The sequence below is a fragment of the Pan troglodytes genome, chromosome 4, assembly GCF_028858775.2.
Source record: "Pan troglodytes isolate AG18354 chromosome 4, NHGRI_mPanTro3-v2.0_pri, whole genome shotgun sequence".
In the NCBI taxonomy this organism is placed as follows: Eukaryota; Metazoa; Chordata; class Mammalia; order Primates; family Hominidae; genus Pan; species Pan troglodytes.
The window spans coordinates 125,946,922-125,959,972 of NC_072402.2; the positions used below are offsets into that span (position 1 = coordinate 125,946,922).

Below are 13,051 nucleotides of genomic sequence, written 5' to 3' on the forward strand. Positions count from 1 at the left end.
TAATTAGTTTTAGGTTATCTATCTTTGGCAGAAATATCACAGAAGTGATGCTGTGCTCTTCTGTCTACATCTCATCAGGTGGCACAGGATGTTGATTTGTACCATCACTGGTGAAATTAACCATTGAGTAATATATGATTTTCACCACATGTATTCACTGAAAAGTTACCCCACCCCCCTTTATAATTACAGGTATTGGGGATGGCACAGAGGAATTACTCTGAGACTATGTAAATACACTATTCTTGCAGCCTTCACCACTATCTTTAGCATCCATTGATGTTTCTGCCTGAATTTATTGTTATTGTTGTGGTTGCCAAATGATGATTCTCCTATTCCATCATTTCTTCCTCATTTATTAGTTGGCATTTTATTGTAAGGAAGTGCTCTTTATTTCTGTCAGTGTGGACTCATTGATTCCTATTTTATTGATATTCAGTGGGATATGTATTAGACTGTTCTTGTGTTGCTTTGAAGAAATACCTGAGACTGGGTAGTTTCTAAAGAAAAGAGGTTTAATCTGCTGACGATTCTGCAGACCACACAAGCATGGTCCTGACATCACTCAACTTCTGGAGAAGCCTCAGGGAGCTTTTACTTATGGCAGAAGGCAAAGCAGGAACAGGCACATCACATGATGAAAGCAGGAGTGAGAGAGACATAGAGAGGAGACAGAGATGCCACACACTTTTAAATCACCCAGTCTCGTGAGAACTATCACAAAGACAAGCACCAAACCTTGAGGGACTGACCCCCTGGATCCAAACACCTCCCACTAAGCTCCACCTCCAGCATTAGGGATTAATTACAGTTCACCATGAGATTTGGGTAGGGGCTGATATCCAAACTATGCCAGGATATAATTTGTTACTTTCATTTGTTTTGATGTTCCAATTGTCCCATATTTCACCAGCAGAATCCTCCTTAGGCTCATTTGTTTCCATTTATCATGTCCCAATTGTTCCTTTTTTTTTTTTTTTTTTGCGACTGAGTCTTTCTTTTTCTGTCACCCAGGCTGGAGTACAGTGGCGCAATCTCGGCCCACTGCAAGCTCCGCCTCCTGGGTTCACACCATTCTCCTGCCTCAGCCTCCCGAGTAGCTGGGACTACAGGCACCCGCCACCACGCCCAGCTAATTTTTTAGTATTTTTAGTAGAGATGGGGTTTCACCATGTTAGCCAGGATGGTCTCGATCTCCTGACCTCGTGATCCACCCACCTCGGCCTCCCAAAGTGCTGGGATTACAGGTGTGAGCCACCACGCCCAGCCCATTCTTTTGGGTTATTTTCTAATACAAGAAGATGTTCCAGGCTCAGTTTTATTGTTTTGCACTTTCCCTTCACAGCCACGAAAGTAACCCTTTCCAAGGAATGCTGGTTCCTTTTACTGAATCATAGTGTTTAGAAACAAAGATCAGGGCATTGGATATGCTTGTGTCTACTGGAGTGTCACTGCTCCCAGGCCTTCTCCATGGACAGAGCCAGGAACTCCTTGTGTGTGTGTCTGTGGAGATATAAATGGAGATCAAAAACCAATTTCAGTACAGCTTCTCCCTTTTCATATTTCTAATTTCAGTGTTAAACATGGCTCCTGCTAAGGTCAATAATTATACTTATTTTCTCAATCCTGTTGTATGTGACTAATCTCGACCTTACCAGGCCACTATCCCATTTGGCTACCTTCCTTGAATGGGATCAGACTCCATTAGGAGTCCCTTGTTTCTCAGGTCTGCTAATGGCTTTTTGACTGAATTATCAAGGAAGGACAGAAAGAAGATTTTTGTTTCATATGGAGTTGTAGTAAACATGTTTTTCGAGACTAAATTGATGTTCCTGATTAAGAAATTCGCATTTAGTAAATGATTTATTACATTTTTATAATTCAGGTTTGACCTTATTGATACCTTACCTTCTGACGACCAAGAAAAAATGGAAAGACTGTAAGATCAGAGTATTCATTGGTGGAAAGATAAACAGAATAGACCATGACCGGAGAGCGTAAGTTTATTTCACATTGAAGGGCATGAATCTAGTAGCACTTCATTGCTACAGTATAAATTTGATAGGATAAAAATTAGACAATCCAGAAAATGTCTGTTATCTTGCTTTGTTCTTTACTGAATTTAAAAATTTTAAATATAACCTTGTTCTCTTTAGTCTTCATGTTTAACTAGTAAATACTTAATTTTACTTAGATATAATTTTTTTTTAACATACTAGCATTTTAGAAGGTCCTTCTTAAATACTTGTAACATTAAAGTGCTAAGCAACTTTTTTCTTTTAATCAGGGAGAAAATGCACAAACGTTATATATTTATATATGAGATAAATTTTGTTGTAGACTTCTAGACAACAAAATGCAGGATGCCATTGTCATCCATCCAATTCTTTCCATCTATACTGTCACGATTCTAGTTCTTGTTTCAGTATTTCTCTCCTGCTCTCTAAGTACTCTTGTTTTGTCTTTGACCTGTAACATGTATATTGTACAGAGTACATAATATGCATAATCTTCAACCTAATTAATATGTATATTGTACACATTATGGGTCAAAGGTAAGACATGGGTACTCAGAAGCATTGAAACCCAGTTTTATTTTTCAGAAAGCAGAGTTTTGACCATATGATTCCTCTACCCAAAATAGTTAAACGACTTCTCTGCTACCTGCCATAGAAAATCTAATTGTTATAATGTAGCAGTCAAGGCCCTTGACAGTCTGTCCTCTCATTCCCTTTCTATTCTTCTGTTTCCCCCAGTATTTCAGTACACTTTTCCCTGTGCTCTAAACATGCATGTGACTTCAGGCTTTTACTCCTTTGCCTCCTCTCATCTCTCTCCTGTAAATAGCTCTTCACTTGCCTCTCCTTTTATCTCTTTAAATACTGCATTCTTTAAAACCCAGCTCAGTTCTTCATAGTGCCTTTCCTATTTTCCCCCCACTTATCCCCCCATCTAGTTGTTATGTTTCCTTCTGGAATCACAATATACTTTTATACCTACCACTCATCACATTATGGCTGGTATTATATTTATTGTCTTATTTAAGTTTTGTGGGCCCTGTTTAGCATGTTTTATAGTAGCCACTTAATTGATAGATCCTGGAATTCAACTGTTTATTCATTTCAAATAGTGAATTATGCAAGAAATACTAATAATAAATTTAATAGAACTATAGTAGATCTGTTTTCTCATATCTCAATTTAAAAACATTTTTATTACAAATAAAATTGCATTTTGTTAATTGCTTTTTGTATATATGTGCACTTCAGCTGTTCTGTTGTTGCCACCAATGTTTCATTGCCAGCTAAGCCTTCAGAAAGGTATTTACTGGAAAATCAGGCTTGTTGATGATCCTTTTCTACGTCCTGTCCCAGTTCCCTCTTTCCCCAAAATGCTATGAACTTAATCTGCCATCAACTATATCTTCAGTATGGCCCACAGGTCATATTCGGGCCCTGAGATAAGTGTTCTTGGATGGAAGAATAATCCAAAAATAATTAAATATTTGTCTACTAGTTTTTACCGAAATTTATGTACTTATCAATATAGTTTGACTAAAATTAACTTAAGAAACATTAGCTTCCATTTAAATTTTATTATTAATGTCTTTGTCCATTACTCAGTACTAAGGAGAGATTCAGAGAAAGTAAAATACTCAGTGATTACTCAGAAAGTAAAGTACTCAGTGAATTTAAGTCTACTTTGTGAATGAATGGTGTGAATTAATTCAAATGGATATTGTTTAGCACATGACAGACTGACTTTTTCTATAAATCATGCTTTTTAGATATATGGATTCAGCCCAATATAGGATGAAAATACTTGTATCTTAATTCTATTTATTTTTGTTGTAGGATGGCTACTTTGCTTAGCAAGTTCCGGATAGACTTTTCTGATATCATGGTCCTAGGAGATATCAATACCAAACCAAAGAAAGAAAAGTAAGTTACTCTACAAATTTCTGATCCCTTTATAGATGGCCTACTCAGACACAGATTCAACTTAATTAAAACCCAGAGATTTTTTTCCTGTTGTTAGTTACATGTGAAGTCAATATTTTAAAAAATCTAGCATTGATAGTTGGCATGCATTTATCAGATATTAAAGAAAGTCTAAAGAGTTTTCAATATTCAGAGAGGATTTAAATTACAGCTTTACATGTGATTTCTGAAAGGTGGTTCATTTCCATTGCCCCTGCCTACAGTCGTTATAACCACTCAGTCCCTGCTCTACATACCTATTACTTTCCACTGTTTTGTTTTATTGCTAAAATAGGAAAATCTAAACATTTGCCTGCAATAGTTGCATTCAGAATTCTTCTAGCAAAGACTTTGGAATATTCCACCTGAAAATGGTGTATATACAGGTTGTTATAATGATATTTGTATTTATTTTACCTGATATAATTTTAATTCTTAGATTAATGTTGAATCAATATGAAGCTGATATAAAGAATTCCTTTTAGATAGAAAATAGTAAGTTACAATTTGTAAGGTTGTAATCAGGGTGAGATTGCTTTTATTGTAAAACAGTGTATACTGGGTGCTTCATACTAGATTTGATACTGAAAACTATTTTTCATGTTCATAGAGGATTAGAATGCCATTCATGTTATTTTACTGTTAAGTATCTTTGGATGTAGAAATTAATTTTGCATTTCCTTAAATTTTTAGTGTCTGCCCTTTTCCCCTTCAAAATCTTCTAGTACATTTTTTTACATCACTTTTATTCATTGATAACTGGGAAAGCCTTTGGGTGTTTTGAGCAGAGTAGTAACACAATTTGACTTATTGCTCAAAGGGATCATGTTAGCTACTATGGTAAAATTTATTTAGGCTGAGAGAAAATGGCCATAAGGGGAGGAGGGGTAGATAACAGTGAGATCAGCTTTAGCAGTTAAAAATGCAATTTTATTACAGGTTCGAGATTCCTTATCCCAAATGCTTGGGATCAACCAAAAGTGTTTCAGATTTCAGATTTTTTAAAAAATTTTGGAATATTTTCATTATACCTGCTGGTTTAGCATCCCTAATCCAAAAATCAGAAATTTAAAATGTTCCACTGAGCATTTCCATTAGACATCGTATTGGTGCTTAGAAAGTTTTAGATTTTGAAGCATTTTGGATTTCAGATTAGGGATGCACAATCTGTATTGTCCATATGGGTTCTAATTTTCTCATCAGTTTGAGAGACTAGAAATTGCTGTTTTTGAAATAAATTGCCAAACTGATTATTATGGTTGGGGTATGGAGAGGAGCATAATAAATGAGAGGCACTAACTTTGCAAGTTACAATTTAATTTTTAAGATCTTCCTGTTATGTAACTTAAAATAAGATTAGTTGTCAGTATTCTTTCTGTTTTTTAAAGTATTATAGCTTTTGAGGAAATGATTGAGCCATACAGACTTCATGAAGATGATAAAGAGCAAGATATTGCAGATAAAATGAAAGAAGATGAACCATGGCAAATAACAGATAATGAGCTTGAACTTTATAAGACCAAGGTATTCTCTTCTGCTTCCTTTTCATTAATCTTTTATATAATAAAAGACATGAAAACCAAGAACTTCAATTTGATATAGGAGGGTCAGCTGTATAAATGAACTCTACTTTAAAATAGATTTATTTGAGGTTAGTGGAAAGCATTTTAAAAAAAAATAAAAATAGAGAACAGATATTTTTATTACACGAAAATTCATTTCAGTTTCTTTTTGTCTCCTTATAGTTTTATGAACCATGCTAAATTCTTATTTCCACATGGTCTAGGAATGACTGTCCTGTTTCATTTCAGACATACCGGCAGATCAGGTTAAATGAGTTATTAAAGGAACATTCAAGCACAGCTAATATTATTGTCATGTAAGTAATATCTTTATAAAGATTTTCTTGCTAATTTATGATAATATGCTTTGAATTAATTTCTATTCCAAGTACATATCTATATAACACCCATATTGACTTAGTGGTTATAAGGAGGAAAAAACAAACTTGTAAAAATATACTATGCTTTAAGCATATGGAGAAAGACAAAAACTTTAACCTTATGCTTATATGAATCCCAAGTAATCTTTTGATCATAGTAGGTTATATTGGAACCTTTTGTTTACCCTTCTTCTCACCTTTTTAAAATTCCTTATCTTTGTAAACACTACAGCATAGCCGTTAAGCACGTGTGGATAGGAGGGTCCTACGTTAAAATCTGGGCCCCAGACAGCTTCCTCTTGAAAATAATTCCGAAAATGTTATTTGGCAGATTAAACTTGAATAGTGATTCCTATCTGGATCCCCATTCTTATGTTTCCAACACGCAAATTTTACGTACAGACACATTGTCCTTGAGTTAAATATGATACTAAATGCCTACTTTGGCTCTTCCTCTACTGAACTAGGTTAGCTATTCTTTGAACCCACATTTTCTGAGTTCTGGAACATGTGTCCTTAGATAGGAAAGCTCAGGCCTCTCCCCCACAAAAAAAGCCAAGCAATGAAAAAAACTACCAAAAGATTGTTAGTTTAACAACATTCAATAAATCAAAAAGTTTCAAGTTTTGCTGATGATAATCAAATACCTGTAAATGGAAAAGACACCAAAACAAAGAAATTTAGAGAAAAACTGTACAGCAATTGGTCACTGCTGCCACCATCCATAAATAGAAATTAAAACTAAGAGAAGATAAAAATTGCATTTATCCATATATAGCTTCTGTTTTCTAAATTTTGATAGTAAACATACCTTTCACCTAAAAGAATTCTATTCTTATTAAAGAAGGGGAAACCTAGGATTTAGTGTTAGATATCAGAGGTACTGTGGTTTATAGAAATACTTACTGTTCTTATGAACAAATTTTGAAAAATCTTTTGTTGAAAGATTATAGTCTTTTATATATGCATGTATGATGGTGGTACCATAAGATTATAATACCATATGTTAAGCTGGGCACGGTGGTATGCACCTGTAGTCTCAGCTACTTGGGAGACTGAGGTGGGAGGATTGCTTGAGATCTGGAGTTTTGGAGTTTTGAGTCCAGCCTGGGCAATGTATTAAGATCCCATCTCTCTTAAAAATATATATTTTTTTTTTACTGTATCTTTTCTGTATTTAGATATGCAAATGCTTACCATCGTGTTACAGTTGCCTATGGTATTCACTACAGTAACGTACTATACAGGTTTGTAGCCTAGGAGCAACAGGCTGTGTCATATAGCCTAGATGTGTAGTAGGCTATACCATCTAGGTTTGTGTAAGTACTCCTATGATGTTTTCACGAGGGCAAAATTGCCTGACAATAAGTCCTGAGAAATGCGTCTCCATCGCTAAGCAACACAACTGTGGTTGTTATTCTATTTGCAGAATTCTCCTGCACTCAGAAATATTCTGTAATTATAGTAATTTACAGTAACTGTTATTGTAATCTACTTTATAATTTTTGCTACATTTTATTCTGTAAATGCATTGCTCAGGGTTTTTTTTTTTTCTTTTTCTCTTTTTGATACCAGGAGTCTCCCAGTTGCACGAAAAGGTGCTGTGTCTAGTGCTCTCTACATGGCGTGGTTAGAAGCTCTATCTAAGGACCTACCACCAATCCTCCTAGTTCGTGGGAATCATCAGAGTGTCCTTACCTTCTATTCATAAACGTTCTATACAGTGGACAGCCCTCCAGAATGGTACTTCAGTGCCTAGTGTAGTAACTGAAATCTTCAATGACACATTAACATCACAATGGCGAATGGTGACTTTTCTTTCACGATTTCATTAATTTGAAAGCACACAGGAAAGTTGCTCCATTGATAACGTGTATGGAGACTTCGGTTTTAGTCAATTCCATATCTCAATCTTAATGGTAATTCTTCTCTGTTGAACTGAAGTTTGTGAGAGTAGTTTTCCTTTGCTACTTGAATAGCAATAAAAGCGTGTAAACTTTTTGATTGATGAAAGAAGTACAAAAAGCCTTTAGCCTTGAGGTGCCTTCTGAAATTAACCAAATTTCATCCATATATCCTCTTTTATAAATTTATAGAATGTCAAACTTTGCCTTCAACTGTTTTTATTTCTAGTCTCTTCCACTTTAAAACAAAATGAACACTGCTTGTCTTCTTCCATTGACCATTTAGTGTTGAGTACTGTATGTGTTTTGTTAATTCTATAAAGGTATCTGTTAGATATTAAAGGTGAGAATTAGGGCAGGTTAATGAAAAATGGGGAAGGGGAAATGGTAACCAAAAAGTAACCCCATGGTAAGGTTTATATGGGTATATGTGAATATAGAGCTAGGAAAAAAAGCCCCCCAAATACCTTTTTAACCCCTCTGATTGGCTATTATTACTATATTTATTATTATTTATTGAAACCTTAGGGAAGATTGAAGATTCATCCCATACTTCTATATACCATGCTTAAAAATCACGTCATTCTTTAAACAAAAATACTCAAGATCATTTATATTTATTTGGAGAGAAAACTGTCCTAATTTAGAATTTCCCTCAAATCTGAGGGACTTTTAAGAAATGCTAACAGATTTTTCTGGAGGAAATTTAGACAAAACAATGTCATTTAGTAGAATATTTCAGTATTTAAGTGGAATTTCTGTATACTGTACTATCCTTTATAAGTCATTAAAATAATGTTTCATCAAATGGCTAAATGGACCACTAGTTTCTTAGAGAAATGTTTTTAGGCTTAATTCATTCAATTGTCAAGTACACTTAGTCTTAATACACTCAGGTTTGAACAGATTATTCTGAATATTAAAATTTAATCCATTCTTAATATTTTAAAACTTTTGTTAAGAAAAACTGCCAGTTTGTGCTTTTGAAATGTCTGTTTTGACATCATAGTCTAGTAAAATTTTGACAGTGCATATGTACTGTTACTAAAAGCTTTATATGAAATTATTAATGTGAAGTTTTTCATTTATAATTCAAGGAAGGATTTCCTGAAAACATTTCAAGGGATTTATGTCTACATATTTGTGTGTGTGTGTGTATACATATGTAATATGCATACACAGATGCATATGTGTATATATAATGAAATTTATGTTGCTGGTATTTTGCATTTTAAAGTGATCAAGATTCATTAGGCAAACTGGTTTAAGTAAACATAAGTTCAAAATCAGATTAACAGATACAGGTTTCATAGAGAACAAAGGTGATCATTTGAAGGGCATGCTGTAATTTCACACAATTTTCCAGTTCAAAAATGGAGAATACTTCGCCTAAAATACTGTTAAGTGGGTTAATTGATACAAGTTTCTGTGGTGGAAAATTTATGCAGGTTTTCACGAATCCTTTTTTTTTTTTTTTTTTTTTTTTTTTTGAGACGGAGTCTCGCTCTGTTGCCACGCTGGAATGCAGTAACGTGATCTCGGCTCACTGCGACCTCCGCCTCCCCAGTTCAAGCGATTCTCCTGCCTCAGCCTCCCTAGTAGCTGGGACTACAGGTGCACACCACCATGCCCAGCTAATTTTTGTATTTTGAGTAGAGACAGGGTTTCACCATGTTGGTTAGGATGGTGTCTATCTCTTGACCTTGTGATCCACCCGCCTCAGCCTCCCAGAGTGCTGGGATTACAGGTGCGAGCCACTGCGCCTGGCTGGTTTTCATGAATCTTGATAGACATCTATAACGTTATTATTTTCAGTGGTGTGCAGCATTTTTGCTTCATGAGTATGAGCTAGGTATAGAGATCTGATAACTTGAATTCAGAATATTAAGAAAATGAAGTAACTGATTTTCTAAAAAAAAAAAAAAAAAAAAAAAAAAATTCTACATTATAACTCACAGCATTGTTCCATTGCAGGTTTTGCAATGTTTGGGGGTAAAGACAGTAGAAATATTATATTATTCAGTAAACAATAATGTGTGAACTTTTAAGATGGATAATAGGGCATGGACTGAGTGCTGCTATCTTGAAATGTGCACAGGTACACTTACCTTTTTTTTTTTTTTAAGTTTTTCCCATTCAGGAAAACAACATTGTGATCTGTACTACAGGAACCAAATGTCATGCGTCATACATGTGTGTATAAAGTACATAAAATATATCTAACTATTCATAATGTGGGGTGGGTAATACTGTCTGTGAAATAATGTAAGAAGCTTTTCACTTAAAAAAAAATGCATTACTTTCACTTAACACTAGACACCAGGTCGAAAATTTTCAAGGTTATAGTACTTATTTCAACAATTCTTAGAGATGCTAGCTAGTGTTGAAGCTAAAAATAGCTTTATTTATGCTGAATTTTGATTTTTTATGCCAAATTTTTTTTAGTTCTAATCATTGGTGATAGCTTGGAAATAAATAATTAAGCCATGGCATTTGACAGTTCATTATTCCTATAAGAATTAAATTGAGTTTAGAGAGAATGGTGGTGTTGAGCTGATTATTAACAGTTACTGAAATCAAATATTTATTTGTTACATTATTCCATTTGTATTTTAGGTTTCCTTTTACATTCTTTTTATATGCATTCTGACATTACATATTTTTTAAGACTATGGAAATAATTTAAAGATTTAAGCTCTGGTGGATGATTATCTGCTAAGTTTGAAAATGTAATATTTTGATAATACTGTAATATACCTGTCACACAAATGCTTTTCTAATGTTTTAACCTTGAGTATTGCAGTTGCTGCTTTGTACAGAGGTTACTGCAATAAAGGAAGTGAATTCATTAAACCTATTTAATGTCCATTCTTATATCTGTTTAATAAGTCTTTGCCAGCTTTGTGGTTTTATCTCATTTCGATAACTATTGCTTCATTCATTTCTGAATTTTTAAAATAGCTTTTACCTTAATATTCATGCCCTGGAAAAGTCGTTCACTATTCTTAAACCTTTGCAATAATCACTGTTGATGCTCACAGTATGACTGAACCATCTGAGCTGCAGCTCATTATGGTATTTTTTTAAGTGACCTAGCTTTTCTAATTCTGCTTTATCTTTGGGCCAGATCTCTCATTTGTGAATGAGGAAACTGGAAGATTAAAAGCGATTCATAGTCCCTGAATATAATCTGATTCTTCCAAAGATTTTTGTCTGAGCTAATTTAGAGTTTTAGAAAGCATTTTCATTTTCTCATTTGAATATGACTGTAGGTGTGTATATATGCAGGACAGCTATTTATTTCTTTTACTCTTGAGAAAGCAGCTTGGAGCAGTTTAGGGAGTTTTCCAAGGTCATGGGGTAAATCAAGGAAGGATATTGGTCTAGAGCCCAGGTCTTTTATCCCCAGGAATTTCTTTATTATGCATTCACTGCTGGCTGATCCATAAGATAGATGGCTGGGATAGATTGGAAATGACCAAATTACTTACACCTGTCCGCCCAGTAACTGTGTGTTCAGGTAAGGCAAATTATAGTTAGAAATATAGGTTGGCTACAGGCTGCCTTAATAGGTTTGAAACAAAATGTAAATATCCATTTTTTGATCTGTCATCTTCCTTATTCTCAAGCCACTATTCAGGCCAGTTTACTCACTTATTTGGAAAGCTAAAAGAGAATTTGAAGGCAACTATGTATGTGACATTTTCTAATATCAGACCATCCAACAGTTTTTAAAACAGGAACATCATTCACCTTGAGCCAGCAGGCTTTTGTTGTTCACTCACCAGGAAGAAAAGATAAATCCATTTGATATGCTTCCCTCTTTATGTTTATGTACCTATAGGAAGTTTGTAGGTCCAGAGGAAATAGATGGTAGTTTAATGTTTTAACTTTTGGGGAAAAGATGGTACAAGTTCTAGGATATGCTCAATAGAAAGTACTATTTAGTTTATCTAGTTCAGATAATAAATACAACATGTTGGTGGGTTAACCAACTTGACATACTTTTTTTGGTAGTAGTCGAATACCTAAGGATCTAAGTCTCATTGTCCTGTATGGAATCTGGTGGCAATGGTGATGGACCTGTTTTACCTATATGATGGGCATTTAACATGGTCTGTTAAATGATAGCATTAAGAACCTCAGCCCATTTTTTTTCCTCCTTAAATCTACCTTTTAATTTTTTCTTAGACAAGGTAAAAGTTTGAAACTATTAGGGAAAATGTGAATGCCTCTGCATTTGTCCCCTCCTGCTGTGCAGCCTTCCTTGTGGCTGCTGTCCTCACAGATCAGGAACTCATTCCCCAAAATGATAGTGTATTAGTAACACACATCCTTTGTTCCACGATTCTAGGATATGAATACAAACTACCAGTGTATTCTACCCAAAGCTACAAATGAAAATAAGCTTACTTTTTTGATCCACAAAACAGGATCAGGATCCATTGGTATTGAATGCCAAAATCTGACTCAATACTTGTCAGAATTTTGTTAGAATACTACCGAAGCTTTTGAGGTAGAGAATTGTGGAGGTTTCATCCTGGAAGAGTTAACTTCGTCTTAAGAAAGCAAGCAATTTATAGGGTGACTTTATATCCAGCTATTATATCTCTAAGATATACTAAAAAAGACAGTTTTAAAATTAAGTAGGCACTGTTCATATTTATTTATATAAGGTACACATAAAGGTGTATAACTACTAGAAGATACTACATTTGCTCTTTTACATTCTAAATTAAGCTTCAGTTGAGCCATTTTTTCAAGGAAGTCACAATTTGAAAAGGAGCAATCTATAGGCATGCATTTGGATAACCAGAAAGTCACAGATTATTTTTAAGTTTACAACATTTTTGCTTAAGCCATGAAAACTATCCTCTGAGTTCCTAAGAAATGTTACTATTTAAGAAATTTAGAAGATGACAAGGACAGTTTGGGAAGGAGGTGGCTGGTGACAGTGAGATGAAAAATTATGCTCCAAGAAAAGGTCTATGAATTGCAAAATATGTGCCTTTAAGTCTTAGTGTCATATTTCCTTTTGGGAAATAGTGAACTGTGAAGAAGTTAGTTTTTTTCTGAATTTTTAAATCTGTTGACACAACCAGCACCTTCTGTTAGCTACACGGTGCCAGTCTCAGAGCTATAATAATCTATATCTTTCAGGTAGTCTGTTTTCTCTGTGGTCTTTCCATCAGTAAAGATTATCCTTTGCTTACTATCCATGCCCT

At 34.5% G+C, this 13,051-nt stretch overlaps 1 protein-coding gene across 4 annotated transcripts in view; it reads left to right on the forward strand.

Moving 5' to 3' along the window:
* SLC12A2 (solute carrier family 12 member 2) overlaps positions 1-10,683 on the forward strand; it is a 106,194-nt gene extending 95,511 nt beyond the window's left edge. For 2 of the 4 annotated variants that reach the window (XM_526998.7, XM_003310798.6), the window contains 5 exons: positions 1,886-1,997; positions 3,855-3,941; positions 5,369-5,504; positions 5,792-5,859; positions 7,498-10,683. In XM_526998.7, coding sequence (XP_526998.3) covers positions 1,886-1,997; positions 3,855-3,941; positions 5,369-5,504; positions 5,792-5,859; positions 7,498-7,633 — 539 coding nt within the window. In that variant the 3' untranslated portion in view covers positions 7,634-10,683. Of the gene's footprint in view, positions 1-1,885; positions 1,998-3,854; positions 3,942-5,368; positions 5,505-5,725; positions 5,860-7,497 lie in introns of all 4 variants that reach the window. The other 2 variants (XR_010157323.1, XR_010157324.1) reach the window with 2 other exon arrangements.
* The last annotated feature ends 2,368 nt before the right edge of the window (positions 10,684-13,051 follow it).